The sequence below is a fragment of the Euprymna scolopes genome, chromosome 6, assembly GCF_053919585.1.
Source record: "Euprymna scolopes isolate OS-2025 chromosome 6, ASM5391958v1, whole genome shotgun sequence".
In the NCBI taxonomy this organism is placed as follows: Eukaryota; Metazoa; Mollusca; class Cephalopoda; order Sepiida; family Sepiolidae; genus Euprymna; species Euprymna scolopes.
In genome coordinates this window covers 62,184,331-62,208,582 of record NC_136487.1, presented here as the reverse complement: position 1 = coordinate 62,208,582, position 24,252 = coordinate 62,184,331, and the positions used below count along the sequence as shown (strand labels likewise).

At 34.5% G+C, this 24,252-nt stretch overlaps 1 protein-coding gene across 13 annotated transcripts in view; it reads right to left on the bottom strand.

The window, feature by feature from the left end:
• LOC145277657 (uncharacterized) overlaps positions 1-24,252 on the bottom strand; it is a 301,800-nt gene that overhangs the window by 125,941 nt on the left and 151,607 nt on the right. For all 13 annotated transcript variants that reach the window (XM_080129277.1, XM_080129286.1, XM_080129278.1 and 10 more), the window contains one exon: positions 7,625-8,099. In XM_080129277.1, coding sequence (XP_079985403.1) covers positions 7,625-7,895 — 271 coding nt within the window. In that variant the 5' untranslated portion in view covers positions 7,896-8,099. The remainder of the gene's footprint in view (positions 1-7,624; positions 8,100-24,252) is intronic.

Sequence of the window (24,252 nt, the reverse complement as noted above, 5' to 3'; positions counted from 1 at the left end):
TTAAAACCTTCTTTTGTGACTGAATCTGCGACGTGTGGGTCCCGGATGTGTTAAACGTGTGTAACGTTACACATATATGACCAAAATCAACTCCACATAACAACTCCCCAAACAAAGAAAGCTTGTTACTAATATAGAAGTGGATATGGTTTTGTTCTTGTCAACTTTACAAAGTGACAATGTATTCATCCAGAATTATTTGATTCATCTCGGATCAGAATCATGTGACTGTAATTTTATATGGCCTAGCTGGAATCACAATCTCTCTCTCTATATATATATATAGTATATACATTAAAGATCAGTTTATTCGGTACACAACTAATGTGGCACTGAAAGTGAACATACTAGATAAGACAGGGTCAACACAAAACCTTTAAGCAAAATGTGAGATACAGAAGCATTTGAAATGGCCATGCAAGACCAAATTAAAATGGCAGGCATCTCAGATTTACGAGTATTTTGGTTGTTAGCATATCGTCACTAAAAACGACCTCAAAATAGTAAGCAAACAGCAATGGTTCCTATTGTACCATTAACCCAATCTATCATAACGTTAATCGAATATGGTCTCACTACAATCCGTGCAAAGGCTGTGGTAGCTCATCACCATCATCATCATCATTAGCTTAACATCCGTTTTACATGCTGGCATGCATCTGAAGGTCTTTTAGGAATTGACTTGCCTATTGCTAGCCAGGTCTTTATTCATCCCTCATTCTCTCAAGTCTATTATCATTTTCTACCATGTTTTATTTTTGGTCCCTTCTCTATGAACTGAACCTTGCTACTTCAATTGTTCTACATCTACTAACTTGGTCAAGATCAAAGTGTAGTATCTGTTCTCCAGATGCTGCACTTCCATTTCTTGTTCTCTTTCGGTGGAGGATCAGTCCTTCACGGCTGAGACAATTTTTTTATTTTTGTACCTTTTCTCCACGTTAAAAAACGACCCTGGTGTCTAACTCTGTCCCGTGGGGAGGCATTGTAAATAGGTACATCTACTAACTCAAGAACTCTCATTCATTCTTTCAATGTGGCCATACCATCGAAGTCTACTCATCTGCATGCCTCTCTCTATACTGTTTAGATTTACTGTTTATCGCTAACGGCATCAGATCTTTTAAGACTCATATTGACACATACATTTTATTATTCTCATATCAATTCTCTCCATGCAACCCATGTCTTCAACCCTCGCTGGCCAGGTTACACTTCGATTCATCATCACACTGCATGGTTACCAACATAAAAGTCCTAGAGCGAATAGTTGACAATGAAAAGGTTCCACATGTGTAACAAGCAAAGCCACTTCACAAAAGTCTGCTGGTCAAAGTCCTGGATTCAGCAAGACACCACATGAAACATTAATGGCTAAAGTGGCATTATGGATACTCTTATTGCATATGAGAAACTGATATGCATGAAACAAGATCTGCTGCAAAGAGATAGAAGCAATAGTAATTCAGTTCTCCTTATATTCAAAGTGAAGACGCGCCAATAATATCTTTACAACTAGACATATCAGACTCTGGATCTGATAATAATGCCACCATATGCATTAGTAAGCCAAAACAAAGAAAAAGGTTCAAAACATGGGGCTCTGAAAGAGAAACTTAATCCCACCAAAGAAGAATCTGCATGTCGTGGGTGTATGTAGGAGAGGGGAATTTCCCTAGTCTGCGAAGGTTGCCTGCCTGTCACATTTGTTGTAAGAAGATAAACAAAACAAGAACTATATGTATGTCAAAAAAATAAATAAATAAAATACAAATATCATGCGACAGAAAAACAGCCTGCATTGACGTATACAAATTGCAGCCATACTTCTCCAATCCCGTGACAATGCTCCCATCCCGGATTTAACTGGGTATCACATGGCATTTTATACACAGATTTATGGTATCACATGTTAAACCCTCTCACTTAGGGGTAAATCAGATAAATCCCACAACTGCTTACCTACCTCTCTCCTTCTAGTGACCATTGAAAATGTAAGCAAGCTTGCTAGGCCATCATCATCATCATCATCATCATCATCAGTTTAACATTCATTTCATATGCCAGCATGCATTGGACAGCTTTAAAAAATTGACTTACAGAGTATCCTATCTCTGCCAAGTCTGTATCTCTCTTTCTCCTCAGGTCTATTTTTTAGCTCCTCCTCCTCCTATCTTTTCCTTGGCCTTCCCTTGTGAACTGAATCTAATACCTCACTGTTCTAAGTCTACTAACTTAAGAACTTTCATTTGTTCTTTCAATGTGACCAAACTAACAAAGTCTCCTGTTCTGCACGCATATCTTTATACTGTCCAGATTTAATCTCCTTCTGACATCATCAGATCAAAGTCTGTATTGGAGACTCACATTATACATCTATAATATCATTCTCATGTCATTGCCTTCACTCGCCAGGTTTCACTTCCATATATCATCACTAGGGCTGGGACAACAGAATATTCTTTTCATTGTTTTTACTCTCGAGTATCTAACCGACACAGTTAAGCACAATTAATCAACCGAGAACCACATCACTCTACATAAAAACATGTAAGATATCAATCGATATATACCTAAGAGTCCAAACAAAGAAAAGAATATGCTGTTGTCCAATCCCTAATAATCACATCGCATACATGTGCCTGATAGATCCTTCCCTTGGTCGGCAGTGGTAACACTCTGCTAGTTAGTAATAGCAGAGGTTCCATGAACTTACTCCAACCACTTTTAATTTTTGCAATCACGCTATAACCTGCTCCACCATGTGCTCCAATAGTATCACCATGGTAACAAAATTCAACTACCTCAATAGCTTTGCCATCCAGATACACTTTCTCCACATCTGACACTATCTTTCACTTGTTGTATACAAATTAGTTATCCCCTCTCAATCTACGAATAATTCAACTGCACTTTCTGTGTACTCAATGAAGATACCACAAAAATTTAAACTGCATCTGACTTCCCTTTCCACAAACTGAGCAGGGAAACGTTTCTCTTTCTGAGAGATTTCAAACAATACAACCACTGATTATCACTTTGATCTTAGTAACATTCACCTCCAGACCTTTATGCTTCACAGCTTTTCTCCAAGTCTTTAACTGAATAAGTATGTCTTCCATTGTGTCACAGACAAGTACTAGATCATCAACATACTGTATCTATACCAGATAATCCATAGTGAGCTCTCTGGACAACGCTTTTAAGACATGAATAAAAAGCTGCAGATTCAGTACAGAATCCTGATGAACTCCTAGTGAACACTAAAGTTTCTCAATAAATGTGCTGTTAACTTTAACACAACTTTGAGCATTTCTGTACATTGCTTGAACAACGTTCATCAACCACTTATTCACCCCTAGTCTATGCAAAGTTCATCAGCTACCCCTTCTTGACACTCTTTCAAAAGCTTTCTTGAAATCCACAAAGGCAAATGCTCATTGAATGTTCTTATAATGTGAAATTTAAATGTTTTGATTGATTTATGAATTTTTTTTATATAATTACTTTGTCAAATTACTCAACCTGATTAATAAATGCAATTTTTGGGTTGCTCTAATTATAAATTTCCATGTTTCATAGTTTTTTTGTTTTTTTTTTGTTTTTTTGTTAAGCCTTGGTACCTTTTGCTACATTCTGATTGTAATTAAATACTTATAGATGTACAAAGCAAAACAAAAAAATGAACAAAACAAAATGATATGAAAAATTTGTTTTGTTTCTGTACAAAAAAAAAAAAATGAAAATAAATTAGTAAATATTTTGAATGAAATGAAACCAATTCTGCCAAATTACCATATAGGCAGATAAACTTGGAGGCATTATTGTGAAATGGCAAGCAAAAATTGATTCGCAAGTAGTAAATAATACCCCAATTAGCAGGCAAATTATACCTGCCTGCTTGCCTATCTCTAGCTGTCCTACTGGCGCTTTAAATTAGGGAAAAAATTTCAGTCAACTTCTCTGAGAGGGGGGGGTCCAGAAAGCACAGAAAACATGATTGGCTATGTCTTTGGAGACAATTCAGGGAAAGGAATTTCCCCTCCTCTACAAGAGTGAAAGGAGAGCATTTGGGTGGCTCTTGACTACAGTCAACCTACTTACTTACATTAATTATTGAATGATAAAGTCGTTTTTTTTTCTGCTCTTGACTGTGAAATGTGATGCTTTCTATCCACAAGATTACATCACTTGTCTGATGTAATAATCCTGTATTGATTCTATGATATCCCGAGGTGCATTAGTTTTATTAGTACTATTATTATTATTGGCTTTACATTAGAGGTGGTCCTGGATATGACCTTAAACTATATCCAGTGGGGAGGCCCCAGCTTGCAGGCTTTGGGGAGTGTGGAATCACCCTTTAATTACCATTGCTCCCAGGTCCACTCTGACCCAGAGGGGTAGTACCTGTTAGGGTCCCAACTATGGGTTAACTAGAAACCGACTTGAAAACAACAAATATATTCTATTAAAAATATTTTCTTCAAAATCTTTGGATTTGGCATTAAATAATCTGAAAAGGGTTGATATGCCGTAACATAAAAACAACCAACCAACCAACTACATTGAAAGTTAGAAAAGTGAAACTATTCTTTCAACCACATTAAATCTTTTTGCAACAAATCCATTCCAACTTAATTTCTTTTTGTATGTTTTTTTCTTTTATTATTATTATTAATTAACTTGATTTGCACTTTGTACGAAATATTTAGAAAACATGTAATTTGCTTTATTTCAAATAAATTGATGCCATTATTTGACTCAGATTTGAAATCCAAGGAGTTTCTACCCATCAATAATGGCTCGATTTACTATATAATTACAAGAGTAATAAATATACTTCTCTTATTCCAGAGGAACGAGAATCTCAGATTTTAAATTAAAAAAAATATATTATTAGTGTGAACAAATATGTTGGTATCAAATAGACTTTCAGTTGGAATTCAAGTGATTTTATGAAAGTGCATGAAACATTTTGCCTACGAGGGTGAAGCAATTCATAGAAAAGATTTGTAAATTGTCATCATGAATTAAATTCTATTAATTAAATTCTATTAATTTATAAAGTTATCTTGTTTGCTGTTAGAAATTAGCATCATATATGACATATTGATATTTGATTCTGACTAACCATTTTATTTTTTATTTCTATTCCAGCAAGTTTTATTACAATATTAAAATGTATTTGGCTTCAGTTTGGAAAAAAAAAAAATTCCGGTTAGAATGATTGTTATGATGGTAACAATTTTAAATAAGGAATTAGATAATGTACAGGAGACTACTCTTCTCTATATTAATAAGATTTTGTGACCACTTTGTGTATTTCTGTGTATGTGTGTTTCTTGCCTATATGTGGCTTACATGTTATTTTTATTTTACTTTGTTTCTTGCTTATTTTAAAAATTTTATTTTGAATCTAAATCAGTTTTAAAATGTGCAACCCTTAAATTCTGAGCAATGCTAAGTACAGCTAATGTTTCAAGTTTTAAAAATTCTGATTTCTGTAAACATTTCGAGGAAAATTTTATTACATGAAATTCTTTATTTGATGTTAGAAATGAATTCTAAATGTTGAATCTGACACATCTGGAAAAAAATATATATATAATCTCTTTTAAAAGTAAAAACATAGAAAAATCATTGCGCATGGTCGTTAATCTGAACAAACATAAATTCTGTCAAACTTTAACTTTTAGAAATTCACTATGATACTAAATGCGTATTCCTTATGTATATATTTATGAAGTCGTGTTATTCATCGCACTGACAATGAGATTAAAACAACAAATTCATATTTACAATTGAAAAAAAAGTAGCTATCTAATACACTGATCATGTGTATGCAATTAATGTAATATTAACTATATCTTTGCAAAAGGACATCTCGCAATTTAACTATTTAGTTTTTGCTTTCTAATTCAACAATTTTTGTTCATTTTTAATATAACAGTTCTATTTAAGAATATGATTTATATTGTAGAAAAATGCTTAGTATTTATGATGAAAAGAATCCTCCTGGCCCTTTCCAGTAAATTTAATTCTGGGGGTTGCAATTCTGGGTTTTCTCAATTTTCATGAGTAATGTCAGTAAACCCATCCTGTCAGTAATATATATATATATATATATATATATATATATATATATATATATATATATATATATATTATTGAAAAATGTTGAAAATTTTATTACAACTGAATAATTCTCTTATTTGTAGTGTGTGTCATAGGGGCAAGCTTGTGAATGCCTGGTGTTTAGTATGACCATAGATTGCATTCAGGAGTTAAGCCACAATTTCAGACCTTTGGGGAGTGTGGAGTTACATCTTGGTCAACATTACTGTCAGATCAACTCTGAACTGGAGTCATAGTACCCGTTAGGATCCCTAGATAGATTCTGTCTTAAGCATGACACTAAACTGACTCAAACAAAATGCTCACCTCTACCACACCAGCCAAAAATACATGTTTCTCAGCCCTTTCTATTTTTCTGCCTACATTATTTCCTAACCCTATCAATTATTCGATCCTTTCACCTCACAACTGTCTTAGGTATGATCTTTAAAGTGCATGTGATGCTAAGGCCCCATTTTGGAGATTTAGTGAGTGCGAAGTCATACCTAAGTCACCATTGCTCTTAGATCCATTCTGACCTGGTATGCTAGTACCTATCAAGGTCATACTTTTAGGTTAAATAGAATTTGTCCACGGCATGACACTAACGTGCTTTGGACATCCTTGGTCAAGGTTTTCCTCTCTATCCGACCTCACCTGAAATCTTTTTTTCTCAACTCATCTTTTTCTGACTACCTTATTTCCCAGATCTGTTAACTTTTCAAACTCTCCTCTCACCTCAACCATCCAGGATATGATACAAAACTACATCTAGTGGTAAAGCTTAAATTTGGGAACTTACTGTTAGTCACTTCTTAGTAACTACTACTCCCAGGTCTATTCTCACCTGAATTGGTAATATGTGTCAGGGGCATATCTATGAATTAAATAGAAACTATCGTTTGCAGACTAATTATTTACAAAATATATTCTTTACAAAATAAATCAAACGAATTGTATAGAAAACATATACACGATTTTCCAAATAAGACACATTGTCATACTGTGAATTGATAGAGACATCTCAAGTGGTGAGTTGTACAGCAAAATGTTTGTTCACATTACATTTAAATTTTTGCATGCTGGTACAGTTGTGGAAATAAGGAACCGAGGAATTTCAAAGGTAAGCAGTTAGAGAAAATAAGTTAGTAGAGTAGAAAGTATTCCAACATCTGGGACCTCTATAGTCAAGGGGTGAGATTTTGCTGATTGTCAGGTTGGTGAAGGGTATTTACATTGATGGGCAGTAAGTTTATTGGAGCACATTTCAATGAAGTGCTCGTAGAACAAGCACAGGCTGAGACACAATACTGCCAGCAATGGGATAGGGGTTGAAGCTTGGTAGACAATGATGGACATATTAGATGCCATACAGCTCCACAACTAAACATCATGAACTCCTGCTGCCGACTCTACTATTACTTTTTGTTCACAGGTCATTTTTTTTTTCCGTTAAGCAATGTAGTAAAATCCGAAAAAAAAAAAAAAAAACGAAAAAAATACTCACCTGCACAGAGGTAGGTACCTGCCAGTACAGAGCCCACTAAAGAAGTCTTGCTCTTCGAAGCTTTGAAATAGTTAACAAATTCATCCATAAACACTCCAAACGAATACGATACCCCATCAACAATAATATTGCTGATGAGCGATGCTCCAACAATGACCCAACCCCATCCTCCATCTGGAGGGGTTGTAATGAATGTCTCTTCATTGTCATCCACTGTGTTTTCCGGCTCTGGCGCTGTTGAATTGTTCTGAACTTTCTTTTTTCTCTCCATCGTGTTATTTTTCTATTGTAACTTCACAAATGAGCCATTAGGTAAACACTGACAGACAGAAAGACTGCCTCACTCAAGGACATCAACAGTAATCACAGAAAAAATCTCCAAAGCTCCTTTTGGGGGAGAGGAGTCTGCAGCTGTAAATGTCGTCTTAATGTTCTGCTCACCGGACCATTTACTGGACAGCACACACAATTTTACCTGTAAATATAAAATAGAAACACCTGAATTAATTTATTGTTTTTTGTTTTGTTTTTAGTTTTATTTTTGTTCATCGCAAACAAACATATTGCCACTGAAGCATAAAGAATTACTACTGTGATAGGGGCCCAGATTTATATAAAGGGAAACTCTGGTGACAAGTTGTGCAGTAAGATATTCATTCATATTACATATAAATTTCTACATGTTGAAGAAACAAGAAGCAGGAAAGTAATTCCAAAGGTAACCAGTTCAAGGAAAAAAGTTAATAGAATAAAAAAAATATGTCATCTAGGAACCTCTGTAGTGAAGGGCTATGATTTTGTTGCTAGTTGGGTGGGCCAGGGGTTGGTATAATGATTAGAGTGTCTGGTAATGGATCAGGAGATCTGGGTTCAATCCTTGGTCGAATCATATCAAAGATTTCAAAAATGGTACTTGATGCCTCCTTGTTTAAACATCATAAGTCTGAGTCAATGGAGTAGTCCAGAGAAAGGTGTGGCACCCTCCTCTACATCTCAGTATAGTAGTTAAAAAAAATGGAGTCTTCGTGTCACCTTTAACTGTATTTGAATATCATACATACATATACATACATAACAGGTATATGCATGTATGTAGATATGACTGTATCTGGTGTATTTGGTGTGTGTACTTATGTTTATGCTTATATATGGATGTATATTTCATTAAAACTGTTAGTTACATTAGACACGCAACAAACATATTATTCAATCATTAAATGATTTTGAGTCGGGTCAGTATTTAGATGAGTGGAAATACAAACTGATGTAAGCAAACAGTCCACTCAGGTGTATAAATGGATAGCGACCTTGTTAGGAAGGTTAATCAGTGACAGACAAGCATTATGTCACAAGGATGGTTTCGCTTAATACTATAAGCATGGAGATAAGCATAAGATCATCAACATACATTATCTCTACTAGACGATCCATATTGAATTCTCTTGAACAACGCATCTAATATATGAATAAAAAGCAACAGATTCCATATGATGAACTCCTACTGAACACTAAAGCTTCTCAATAAATGTGCTGTTTTAGATTAAGAAAAGGACTTTACAAATATATACGTATGAAACACTAGTGGATGTAGGTACAAAAAAGATTGATATTTATAATTACAAGCCATTTTAAGATTATTAAAGTTGAGCCCTGTCTGGAAAAATAAAATAAAAAGGCAGTCAGCTAGCGAATATGCAACGTTCATGACTTCCGGTCGTTAGAACACTCTCTTACTGCTTTACTGTTATGCCTGCATTTGATATTTATAGGGGCTTCATTTAATTTTCGTGTTAATTGATGCTGGACTAGGAGTAACATCCTAGCAAATGAAGTCAAAGATGACTTTGTAACTGGGTTTGAATCCTGTGACCAATTATCACTTCCTGCACTGCTGATTGCAAAACCATGAAACACTAATGTCTGTTGGTAGGAAAATAATGATTAATATTCATAATTTATAAGCCACCTTCAAGATTATTAAAATTGAACCCTGTCTGGGGGAATGAAACAAAAAGGCACCCAACTAGCAAATATGCAATGTTCACAACTTCCGGTCATTAGAACACTCTCTGGATGCATTATTGTTATGCCCACATTTTGGCATTTATAGGTGTTTAATTTCCTTATGTTGGTCCAGGGGTAACATCCTAGCAAATGGAGTCAAATGTGACTTTGTAACTAAGCTTGAATCCCTTACCCAGCAGTAAATATCACTTCCTGCACTGATGATTGTGAAAACATGAATTACTAGTGTCTCTAGGAACAAAAATAATTATCAATACACACACACACACACACACACACACACACACATCTTGTTTATTATGTTTGTTTGTATCCATGTACACTGGATGGTATCATATAAGGATGGCATTTGAAAGTGATTATGTTAACACCTTCAAACCTGGGAGGATGGTCTTATGACAACAAAAACCAATATTACTACTCATCTACAATAATAGAAGATGTAATTCCTGGGAGGATAGTTTGATGAGAACAGAACAGTTTTGCTTTGCTTTTTCATTCATTTACAAATGTGTAGTTACAAAAGCATTTTTTATGGTTCCTTGATTTTTTTTGGCTAAGATCAAAGTGATCGTGTTTGAAGCAGGTCAATTATAAAAAAATTGTAAGGACTCGATCGTCTGCTCTATGAATTGGATTTGAAGTTGTTGCACATGCTTGCACTGCTTCTGAGCATGTAATCCCTACAGTCACCTACCTTGAAAATGCTGATGTGAAACCTGACATAGTTATATGGAATAAGTCAGAGAGTTGCAACCTTGGTTGAAGTGAGTGTTTCTAATGATGGAGGTTTGAACAGAGCTGAAAGGGAAAAAAGGGAAAAAAGACCAAATATCAAGGTCACGTGTATGATATGAAAAGAAACTGGAATCTTGCAGAGATATCAATCATACCAGTTATTATAGGTGCCACAGGGCTTATGAAGAAGAACCTGAAGTCCTACCTAACTAATGTTCCTGGTGAACCAAGTGCAAAAGAGATCCAGACAATTGCACTTAAAGGAACAACGAGGATACTAAAAAGAGCTCTAGGTTGGTTTCAATAAAAAGCAAGGCATTGTTGACAGCTGTTTTGGCTGCCCCATACCCAACGTTACAATCTTCAAAGGAAGAAAATAAAAAAATAACAAAAAAAAAACGAATGTGTTCAAATATTGGTTTGTTCTAAGACAAAGAGTTAAAAAAAATTTCCTAATATTTTATCAAATCAGTTGCAGGATGTTATCAAAGAATTGATTGAATTCTAGTAGAACTATACTGTGAAGGGGAGATCAATTCAGAACAACTTGCATTAGATTCGCACGATTCTAGAGGCAACAGAAGATAACACGTAGACCATACTGATCAACTTGGATCAGTTTAAAGCTTTTGACAGAATGAACAATCACTTCACTTGGCATCTGTTTTAAAGACTACAAGTTTCAATCTGAACCTCTAGATTGATCTTTGTTCTGTATAGTTCAACAATGACAGTATGGCAGGTAAACAGAAAGCATTCATATTAGGTTGGTGCAAAAATAATATCGTTATCTCACATATGTTACTTTTATATATGATTTCTGAATTCATTGAGATCTATATATATATATATATATATATAGAGTCATGTTGTATATCATTTTGAAGCACGTTTTTCGCTCTATTTAATCATGTTATGCATTACCGTTCTCAATCTCTTCATTCATTTTTTTGCAGGCTTTTCGACAGCAGTGACAAAAATCAAATCCGCACGATTTCAGTTCAAACTAGGCCGAAAAGCTGCCAAGAAAGCTCGTAATATCAATGATGCATTTGGCCCAGAAACCACTAACAAACGTGTGGCACAGTGGTGGTTCAAGACACTTCACAATGGTGATGAGAGCCTCGAAGATGTAGATGGTTGCGGCCGGCCAACTGTGATTGATAACGAACATTTGAAAGCCTTAATTAAAGCCAATCCTTGCAAAATCACACAAGAAGTTGCTGTTTAACTCGAGGTCGACCACTCAACTATCGGTCACCATTTAAAGCAAATAGGGAACTCAAAAAAGTTGGATAGGTGCCGCATGAATTGAACGATAATAAAAAAAAATCGTCATTTTGAGGTGTCTTCTACACTCCTTCTGCACAACAAAATCGACCCATTTCTCAAGCGGATTATGATGTGTGATGAGAAGTGGATCCTCTATGACAAGGCAATTTTCGGCATAGTGGTTGGATGCTGGAGAAGCTCCACAACACTTCTCAAAGCCGAAATTGCATCAAAAAAAGTTTTGGTAACTGTTTGGTGGTCTGCGGCCGGTCTCATCCATCACAGCTTCTTGAATCTGGATGAAACGATTACAGCAAAGAAGTACTGCCTACAAATTGATGAAATGCACCAGAAGTTCCAACGTATGTGCCCGAGACTGGTCAATATGAAGGGACCAACTCTCTTCGATGACAACGCTCAGCCGCATGTTGCTCAACTGACCTTGCAGAAGCTGAACGAATTGGACTACGAGATTGCCTCATCCACCATATTCACCAGATCTCTCACCCACCGATTATCACTTTTTCAAGCATCTTAACAAGTTCCTGTGCGAAAAATGCTTTAAAAGCCGAGATTATGCCAAATAGGCCTTCAATGGCTTCATCGCTTCCAGAACTCCGAATTTATATTCTAATGGGATAAATAAGCTTGTTTGTCGTTGGCAAAAATGTGTCGATTCTAATAGTTCTTATTTTGATCAATAAAATTCATTATGAAAGAAGTTATGATCTTTTGAAGTTAAATGTCAAAAAACGACATTATTTTTGCACCAACCTAATAATATCCTGTTATCTTATCAATGTGGCAAGGCTGTCTGCTGTCACCCTTAGTCTACATCCTTATGTTGGTACCACCACTGTGTAAGCTAAGGAACGGAGAAGCAAGTTCAGTCTCAAGCAGAATTGCTTTGCTTGGCCGGGCATGAACTAGGGTTTCCATATCCCTTTTCATACTCTAATCCTATTTTCAAATAAAGAAAACATATTTAATAACTTTCACATTAGTTGGATACATAACATTAGGTGAATACATAATACTTTTACCTAATAATACTTTTAAATACTTTGTAGTTAAAAGGAAATTGAATATTTTTTTTAATATTTAAAGGGAAATAAGTCTTGTACCATAATGTTATTTCCCTTGCCAAGAAAAATTTAAAAACATCGGTTATTTGACCTTAGATTTGATCAGACGATAACAAAGCAGGAAGATTCAAATAGACGCTTACCGACTTCAACTTAGTGGGTCTCTTCATTTTAATAGTAATTCTCCCAATTGAAAATTGTTAAATAATTATTATTGCTGTTGATCTCCATAGAATCGTTTTCATCCATTTACTCTTCATATTTTTGTCTTATTACTCATAAACTTCTTCATAACAAAATGAAAACAAAACTCCTCACCAGTGAACTAATCAATATTATCAGTATTATTAAGATTGAAAACCTTATTTTAATTAGTAATAGAATTAAAAATTTCATTTACAATAAGTATAGTTAGTTTAACCATAGCTGGCTGGGTCACAACCATTACCATTATTTATTCTAGTTCGATTTTCTTCGAAAATACAAAATATATGTTATATCTGTAATGAAAAAAAAATAAAAGTCTTTATTTCTATATTATCCTCGTGGATAAAAAGAGGGACGTAACTAAAAGGGAGATGCAATTATGGTAATTATGTATTTGAGTTACATCCGTTTGATTGGAACCAAAAAAAAAAAAAAAAAAAAAAAAAAAAATTATGAAAAAAAACCGGAATCGTTTAAAAGAAGAAAAGAATAACAATTTGCAAATAAATACAATATTGGGCAACGCCGGGTCATGAGTCCTTCTAGTTATATTATAAGATTATATTTTGATAGAAAGACAAATATACAAATCCACTAATCCTTACCCAACGTTACTGATAGTTTCAATTATAATCAAATTAACTTTTAACCTAGAAAGAAAATATTGGTCATGTCCCATTGGCAATTTGCTGATTTTTTTTTTTTTTTTTTTTTTTCGCCATCGCAGGCAAATTGGTATTTGAAAGCATTTTCACTCCCATGACCTTTCAGTGAATTTGTCCTAATTGCTAACAATTCATCACCATCCTCCATGCAACAAAAATATTGACCCAATGGTTTCCTTTTCCTTTCTTTTTGCACTATAAATTATTGCATAGAAATCAAGATATTTTTAGTATTTTGTTGCAACTTTATTCTTTTTCATTTTTTCATCCGAGTTTTACTAATCAATAGATTTTTATTCCAATTTATTCAATTTCCAATTGTCTACTACTTTAATTATGAAAAAAAAAATCATTGGTTGTTTCTGTTTTTGTTACGTTACAAACTTTGTGATGGCAACAAACATTTATCACAAATAAAACTGCTAATATACTAGCAGATGGACTCGACATTGCCCGGGTGTTCAAAATGCTGACAGATTTCGTTTAAACTTGTGCAAGCCTTGTATTAATTATTATTATTATGTTTCCTGAAGTCTGAGTGACAACAAGTATCCCAAGATTTCCGGTATTCTCCATCCCTTAATAACTACTGCAAACGACTTTATTTTATCACAATAGCAAAATGTCATCTTAGTTTTTTGAACTAGCCATTCATGTAGCCGTGATTTTTTTTATTATTATTTAGTTATTAGGAATTTCTCATACAAGTCTTTACTGTCCACTTATTTCGATAATCATTGCAAATTAGTTTGCATTATTGCAAAAGCTATTTACCATCGAATTCCTGCTGATTACAACTGTTGTTTTTTTTTTTCTGGAATTTCAGTTGTAATGAGGTTCCCCAAGATTCCAATACTCTTTGTGCCCCTGAACTGGAGATTTGAATGATTCTCTCCTTTCTCTGTATTTCCATCCTTCTTGAATCTTCACATCTATTTTCTGTCGCACCATTTTTTTTTTTTTTAATTATTATTATTATTATTATTATTATTATTATTATTATTATTATTATTATTATTATAATAATAAGAAGAAGAAGAAGAAGAGTTTGTCCATTATCATTGACATAACATTTTCTTTACTCTGTCACTTAAGTTTGAAATAACATTTTCATCACCAAATGTGCAGCTTAAATGAAAACCCGTTTTTCATTTTTTTTTTCTTCTTAATGTTCTGTTTTAACAATTTTGTCTTTTTATTTACATAAAAGATCACATGAATGCAACAAATATTGTTTGAATAAACAGTGATTCGAAAGGAATGTATTTTTTTTTTTTAGTGTTATTAAACGGTTGTAGTGAAATTTAACATACTTTCTTTTCAATGAACACGTTTGTTTAGTAATGAACCTCTTTAAAAAAATCGTTCAAACAATGACATTATTCCATTTCATAAAGCAGAAATGAATGTTGAAGGAATCTTTTCCTTGCAATAACCAGATACTACTGTAGATCTGGCCTATTTTTTCTTTTGCCCTGATGAATAAATATGAAAGTTTTCTTTTTGCATTTTATCATGCCTATATTATCATCAAAACAGTTTACTGTTATTTTAAGTTAATGATACAACATAGTATTTTGAAATACTGTATATGTAATAAAGACCAAATACCCAATCACAGCTATTTTCATGTCTAATTTGCATAACTTTTTAAACAGTTCACAATAAATTAATGTCTGGTGTTATTCATTTGTAATTTCATTGTCCTATATTGTCTCTTTATACATATGCAATAGTTTTGTCGATATTAACCGTAATTACCTAAAGTAATTTAATAAAAGGATGATAAATTTTGAAAGCTTTATTAAAATATTAATTTTTAAGGAATGTAATTTAAATGATATATTGATGAGGCATAGGAATTCCTAAACGGCGAAGGTGCGCTCTCTCTCTCTCTCTCTCTCTCTCTCTCTCTCTCTCTCTCTCTCTCTCTCTCTCTCTCTCTCTCTCTCCTTTTAAATTTGATTATTGTTTTGATTTAAATAAATACAACAAATGTTTCGCCCTGGTCTTGACTGACTTTACTTTCAACAAGTTGCCATCAATTTTTAGGTTGTAAAAAAATTTAAAAAAAAAAAAAAAAAAAAAAGAGAGATCCCCCCCAGACACACACGTGTGCCTGCACCATAGTTCAGACGAATTGATTTCCTCTTTCTTTTCATTTTTTGTTATATTTCAATGATAAATAGGTTTGCATAAAAATTACCAAAATGTTTCTTCATGCGAATAATGTGAAAGGTTTTGTCTTGAGTTTACAGCAAGCTTAGAAATGTTTATAATAATAAATTTTGGTTTCAAGTAGTGAACTTTGCGAAATGATAGCAAGCTAGTTATATAACTAGTTACACCTACCTATATACATTTACTTACAATTTATTTTGTGGGTGTGTAGGTGTTTCTTATGTTAAAACTATGACGTTTTGTTTGTTTTTTTCTCCTAAATTTTATATTTTTGTTCTAATGAATGGAAGTACACCTTTAATAGACAAATACAAAATTGCCTCCATATTTACAATTTTTTTTACACAGGAATCACCACTTATCAAGGCCCAAAGGCCACTCGACATTAGTTAATGTGATTATAGCGTAGTAAACATAGGTAGTGGAAATTTTGTAAATTGGATTGCTTAGGGGGGGGGCGGTTCATCAAGAACTTGTTTACGTTGGACTTGAAGATAATCAGCTTGTAGTCAGCTGAAAAGCAGACGAACGGAAGAGAGTTCCACAGGTGTGCAGTTCTAAGAAAGAAGCTTTGTTTATGGAATCTACATTTAGGTTTAGGCACAGATAAAGAGTGTGGGAAATTGTTGATAGTGGTTTTTGCTAAATGTGTGTTTTTCATGAAAGTATGGCGAGGGGGGAACCATAGATTGGAGTGAGCTCAGACGAGCACTTGCCATGGAAATAATGATAAAGCAGAGACAGGCTCGCAACGTCTCTTCTGTGGGAAAGAGGTTGCAGGGAAGAGAAAAGGGCATCCCCCACTAAGCTACAAAGTCTATTTTGAACTCTGTCAAGGCAGGATAAGCTGCTTCTAGCAGATGTGGCAACAGTACTTCATGGCGGCTATATGAAAAAACTCTAACCAGATAAATTATTTTCAAGAAGAAATTAACTCAAATTATTAGGTCTGTGTAAAAGTTTTTGCCAGTTTGTAGAAGTATTTTAAATCATTGTCATTTATTTCATTCATATTTTTATTACTTAATCAGGATGATTAATTTATAATATTTTCTTTCAGATTATTTAAGCATCATTCATATTTTTCTGAAATATTCTCATTCGTGTTGATCTGAAAACGACTTAGGTAGTCATTTTCCATAATGATAATACTCATCTTTACACAGCGATTCTGATCAAAAATCGCCTACAAGAATTTGGAAGGAAAATATTTCCCCACACTGCATATTCTGTTGACCTAGTTCCCTCAGATTATCACTTATTTCGAGGATTACAAAACCATTTAGATGGCCTTAGTTTAACATCATGGGAGGAGATTGGACATGAATTAGATTCATATTTTGCATCAAAACCTAAAGAATTTTATAAACGAGGCATTAATAAGTTTATTGATGGATGGAATCAAGTTATACAGAGTAAAGGTTGTTATTCTTATGAATAAAGATTTTTAAAAGACTTATTTTCAAAATGAAATTTTAAAAAAAGATGGACAACCCCCTAATTGCAAAATTGCTCCAAAAATTAACTGAATAAAAAAGAAATCATTTTCTGCTGGATACCGAGCCATTCTGGTATTAAAAGTAACAAATTAGCAGATTCAGCAACAAAAAACGTCTTAAATCTCCCAATTGATGCAAATTTTAAAATTCCATACACAGACCTAAAAAGACGTATAAGCGCATACACAACAGAGAAATAGTAAACTTACTGGAATGAACACCCTAACAATAAACTTCACAAAATAATGCCAAAAATTAAATAACAAGAACAAAATACGCAACTAAACAGAAAAGAAGAAGTCAAACTAACAAGAATAAAAATAGACCATTTAACCCACTCATATCTCCTAAAAAAGAAAGTCAACCCATCTGCATGCATTGTCAAACACCACTCACAATAAAACATTAATTCAATGCACCGATTTTGTAACAGCAAGAAATCAATTCTACAAAGAAAACAATATTAAAGAGTTATTTGATAAAAACAATCCCCACATCATACTCTCATATCTTAAAAAAATTTGCCTTTATAAAATTTTTTAAAAAACCCTTTCTACAACAGTTGCCTGAACCCATAGATACGTGGCATAAAATAACCCAAAGGGTTGGCATGCCTTAAAACCCCACAAAACAAACAAAACAAACAGCAGAACCTTTTTCACCGACCTAATTCTTTTTATTTTTTTTAACATGAACCAACATTCACCAAAATAAAATGGCTATTCAGAATGGATTGTGGATCTAACTTTATTAAACAGATTAGGTTGCTTGCAAAATATTGGCTAATTTTCCTATTAATTTTAAAGTCATTTTCTCAGTTTGTTAGCCTTTTTTAAAGTTGAGTAACAGGAAGAATATTGACAAAAAAAAGAAAGAAAACCTGATTATTATGCGTGTGCTATCGTGAGCAGCAAAGTTAAGTAGAGAAATTCGAGCTATGGCAAGTCTCAATTGATTTGCAGTTGTTTTGATTTGATATAGTCAGTTCCCTGCTTGACTCGCAGCAGAGATCTTGTTACAAAACGATTCATATCCCCAATCTCAGTCAGTCTCTATTTCATTTGCAGCAAAGCAATTCAAAACTTAATTTGTAACATTAATTTTAGACTTTCCAATTCATTACTGCAATAATCCTTCTAAAAACTGAGTCGCTCTGAGGTTAAAAATTAACATGTTTTTCCAGTCTTTATTTTTTTTACAAATTTTCTACAGCCGTAGTCATTGAGAAAGATAGATATTATATATAGGACTAGCGTTAGTGCCTGGCGTTGCCTGGGTGTTTGGAGGTGTGTTGAGCAAAAAAAAGTGGTAGTAGGCAAGCAGGCTCGAACCTGTACCGTGAAGGAGGAAATAATGTGAAAAAAAACATGACGTCTTTGCAGTTGCATTCATCAGCAAACCGGAAGTGACGAAGGTTTAAATTAAGGCTAGACAATCAGAAAGAGGGGATGACTTTCGAAAATATCGGCAAAAAAAGAAAAAGTTGCCAGTTAAGGGTGAAGGAATTAATGTTTCTAGCCAATTTTTCGATATTTGTCGTTCGAAGGGTCCAGCTTTAAAATGATACCAATCTTGTGAAAATCCGTCGCCTCTGACAAAAGTTTTAGGTAGACATACATACATACATACATTTAAATAGACGGGTGAGATTTTTATATATAGGACTAGCGGGGGTGCCTGGCGTTGCCCGGGTGTTTGGAGGTATGTGTTGGAAAAAAAAAAGTTGTAGTAGGCAGGCAGGCTCGAAACTGAAGCCTTGAAGTGAAGGTGGAAAAAAGTGAAAGAAAACGTGACATTTTACTATTAGGCCACGATGCAATAGGAAGTGAAAAGCGTTTAAAATTTAGTGATCAAAAAGTTGGCATGCAGAAAATGAAAATTAAGTGAACAAGTTCCCGCAGGCGAAGAAACCAGCTCCCCCCCCCAAGAGGGGGGAACTCTAGCAGTAGTAATTATCTGATATGGAGGGTATTCCTCACAGTGATCAAAGTTGATTGCCGTCAATCTAGGGAGTATATAAAAAGTTCTCCAAAATAGTAACTCGCCCAAGAAGCCCCCCCCCCCAAACAAAAAGCCTTTGCTGGACGTAGCGGGGATACCCGGGGCGTTTCCCAGGTGTGATGGGGTGGGGGAGGGGGTTGGGTAAATCAAACAAAATGGAAAATAAAGAATAAGCGAATGTAATAACCCTGTTAAATATTATAAAAAAAAGAAAAACAGCGAAAACAACGAAAACAGAAAAATAAAAAATGAACGAGCGATGTTAAAACTTCTTAAAAAATCGGAAAAACAAAACAAAAAAAACGGCGAACATAATGGAAAAAAAAGAACAAAAAATGGCATAAATAACCCTGTTTTAATATTAAAACTTTAAAAATCATTAAAAAAAAAATCTGACATCTTGGCTCAAACATGCAATCTTAAGATTGCTACTTAAGTTGCTACTTAACTGACTGGGCTACGACCGCATGAGCGAAAGTAGGTGGGTTTTTTTTTATATATTCAAGAAAGAACGTTTTTTGCACATACATGTATGGCTAAATTGTCATGAAGTAACGATTTTTTGTTATCTATCCCTGTAGAAAAGTATCCAGTTGAGGGTGAAGGAATTAATGTTTTTGGCTAATTTTTTGCTATTTGTCATCCGAAGGAATGAGCTTCAAAATGATACTGATCTTGTGAAAATCAGTCGCCACTGTTGAAAGTTTTTGCGAGACATACAAACATACATACATACATACATACATTTAAACAGATTTTTCCCTTTAGACTAGCCTGGGTGCCCAGCATTGCTTGAGTGTTTGGAGGTTTGTGTTGAGCAAAAAAAAAAAAAAAAAAAAGTGGTAGTAGGCAGGCAGATTCGAACCTGTATCGCAAAGGGGGAAAAGAATGTGAAAAAAAAAAACAAAAAAAAAAAAACGTGACGTCGTTGCCGTTGCATCCATCGCCAAACTGGAAGTGGCGAAGGGTTAAATTAAGGCTAGTCAATCGAAAAGAGAGGATGACTTTTGAAAATATCGGCGAAAAAAGCGACCCCCTCCTTGTAGAAAAGTGCCCAGTTGAGAGTAAAGAAGTTAATGTTTTTAGCCAATTTTTCAATATTTGTAGTCCAAAGGGTCAAACTTCAAAACGATACCGATCTCGTGAAAATCCACCGCCTGTATCGAAAGTTTTAAGCAGACATACAAACATACATACATTTAAACAGACAGGTGGGATTTATATTATAACTAGCTGGGGTACCCGGCGTTCCCCGGGTTTTTAGAGGCGTGTGTGTGTGGTTGGGGAGGAGTAAAATGATTACAAAGCAAAGTAATAACCCTATTTAAATATTATAAAAACAAATAATGTTAAAACTTCTAAAAAAAAAACAAAAAAAACAAACGGTCTAGCGGTGCCCGGGTGTTTGAAAAACCAAAAAAAGTTTGAGGGGGGATGGGTCGAACTCGAATCCCTGAGGTGAAAGCGAAAAAAAACAAAAAAACGTGATGAATTAACTAAAAAGTGAATTAGATCAAATATCAATCCCGCAGTCAAGTTTGTTTTGTTTTAGTTTCCCCAAGATGTTGGGTTGAAAACCAGCTCCCCATAAAAAATAGGGGTGTTCATATGAAAACAATTGTCTGATATAAGGTTTCCACCGCATTCTGGATGTTCCAGCGTGAAAACCGAGAACAGACACCGTTTGAATTTAATTTGAATTTATTTATACTAAAAAGCAGGACGAACAGACGACAGCGAAATACATCGACTTTTATAAAAATCGCGCTAAGTAAATCTAGATGTGACGCGCATTCCCAAATCCTAGATATTATTATCTAGGGGGTATATAAACACTTCTAAGCGATAATACCCCCCCCCCGGCGAGAATCGCGTCGAAAAAAGCCTTTGCGAGACATACAAAAATGTGTGCGCTGCATTTGCCTTTTATATATATAGACTAGCGGGGGTACCCAGCATTGCCCGGATGTTTGGAGGTGTGTGTGGTTTTGGGTAAATCAAAACTCGAGGGGAGGGGGTAAAATAAAAAAAGAAGTTTGAGGATCGAACCCGAACCCTTGAGGCAAAGTTGAAAATTAAAGTGTGAAAAAAAAACGTGCGACGTTAACCATTGGGCCACCGCAAAATACTAACGGAAACACGTTTGAATTTATTTAATTATTTAGAATTGGCGTGGAAATGATACCCACATGGAACAATATAAAATGACGCACATCGCATGCAAGTTTCAGGTCAACAAGATAATGTCGACGAATTGGGAAGAGATTACAGAAGACAACATATCTACGTTCACAGACTTTTAAAAAGAATAATAAAAAAAAAAGCAAGAAAGAAAGAAGCTACATTGGCCATGCGATATATTTTATCTGCAGTTAAGTACCCCATTTCTAATACCTCAACTCCCAAATCCAACCCCTGCTTCCACCACATTTATTTATTTTTTTTTCTGGACTGTTGTTCCAGAACGACATTCATGTCAATTTTTTTTTTTACTTTATCCTTTTTTTTTTGTTTGATTTCATTATTTTTTTATTTCTTATTTTCTCGTTTGCTCGACCTCACCCTGACTCATTGAGGTGTTGCATTAAATTTCAATTATGCGTTTAATAAAGCCCTTATGATATTTTAGCCACATGTTGTGTCATTATTGCTTTGTGTTCAAATCGTTAAATAAGAATCATTCACAAACCTTTGATAATGTGTTGTTCTAGAGTACAAATCTGCACCCGACGCACTTTAGATCTTTTATTTTTATTCTGTGTTACGAGCAACGCAGGGTGAAGCACCATTCTAGAGTCGAAGATTCTAACCAGGGGTAATCACCCCGACTTAACTTGTCCCAGCCTTTAACAATGTCCAAATATGGAGACATAAACAACAAGTATTGCAGTAATGCTCATTGAATAACCAAACACATATGTAACCACATGGTTGTATTTATACAAATTTGAATTGTTAAAAATGGTTACAGTTTTTTGCTGTTATTGTTGCTGCTTTTAATTGTTTTCAAAAGTTCTATATTCTCAATGTTTTTCTATTCTCTGCAAAAATGAATTCAATTTTGGCACCATGTAACTTACATTACAAATCGTGTGCAGTTTTATAACAGCCAATCTTAAAGTACACTTAGTAGAGAGGCCCTATAATACATCCTTAGATGGAGTAATGTTACCATATTTGGGAACATGATGCTCAGAGCACCATTTCCTGACTTAACAGAGTGCAAAACCAACTTTGTAATCTAGTGGACGATGTCTTCTCCTCCCTACTACCTCTTTCTTATAGAAGAGACATTGCGACTCGTTTTCTATTCTAAAATTATTTTCATGGCAGGTGCTAGGCTATGCTACCATCTATGGTCCACTCCCTCTAAAACATTGACAACAAAGACTTGCCTAGCTACAACCACTAAAAATATTTTTTTCTTTCTCCTTCTCTGTGTGTAAAACTAAACAAAACTTTTATGAGCAGTTTCTTTCCTAGAACTACGAATCTGTAGGACACAATACTGCGAACCCGCTTCTCAAACAAATACAACATTGTTGTTTTCAAGTCCAATGTAAATAAATTCTTGGTGAGCCGTTCTTTTAAATAATCAAATTCTGACAAATTTCTACCACCATTATCTAGTGTTGTCTCACCGTCTATCTGACATTCATTAATCCTTATCCTTGAGTGACTTTTGGGCTTTGATAAGTGGCAACTCTTTAATAAAACAAAAAATTTGGCAAACTGTGATGTCATTTGTTCGTTGCTATTACTTTCAGGTTCATTCTAAGCCAGAGTGATCATATCTAAGAACTGAATAGAAAGGCTTGCCTGGATGTGCATTTACAATATGTATGACTAGTCGAGGCAAACAGCATGGACAAATATTTAAAGACGTTAAGAACGTGAAGCATAATAATAAAAAAAAAAAAAAACGTTTGCCAAATCAGGTGATTTGGCATTAAATAACCTGAAGGGGGTGATACGTCATTAAAACAAAACAAATTAAAAAAAAACAAAAACATATGGTCATATGCTTATTGTTTAAAATACCAGGATTTTTGCACACACTCAAAATGAAAAAGAAGCAAGTAACGACAATGTGTATACAATCAAAATGGCAGCTTGCATTTTATTGATTTTGTTGTTTTTATCGTTTATATTAGCATCTAGTATCTATGAGTGTGTGTGTGTGTGTGTGTGTGTTTTAGCCGACATTCCTTTCTGCGGTACTGTCAGTATATTTATTTGTTGTTATGACTCACTCCACACTTTGTGAGCGTCGTAGTTGGTAACACCCTTTAGTAAGCAGTCGCAATATATATGTATTATCAGAAATCTCTCTACTTCTAATTCTTCATTTTCCCTTCTATTAAAATATCTATTCGACCTTATGAAAAACAGTTTATTTGGTAACCATCACTTTTCATAGATTTTGGCTTAGAACATAAGGTAAATTTGTTATATATGCGACAATGTTGGCAAACCCATCCTTTATAAATGGACTAGTCTGGGTGCCCGGCGTTGCCCGGGTGTTTGGTGGTATGTGTTGCCCCCCCCCCCAAAAAAAAAGTGTTAGTAGGCAGGCAAGCTCGAACCCGTACCGTGAAGGAGGAAAAGAATGCGAAAAAAATGATGTCTTTGCTGTTGCACCCATCGCCAAACTGGAAGTGACGTAGGTTTAAATTAAAGCTAGACAATTGAAAAGAGGTGATGGCTTTCGAAAATATTGGTGAAAAAAGCGCCCCTCCTTTGTAGAAAAGTGCCCGGTTGAGGGTGAAGAAATTAATGTTTTGGGCCAATTTTTTTATATTTGTTGTCCGAAGGGTTGAGCTTCAAAATGATACTGATCTCGTGAAAATCCGTCGCCTCTGTCGAAAGTTTTAGGTAGACATACAAACATACATACATACATACATACATTTAAACAGACAGGTGAGATATTATAAATGAATGACTTTGTTTAT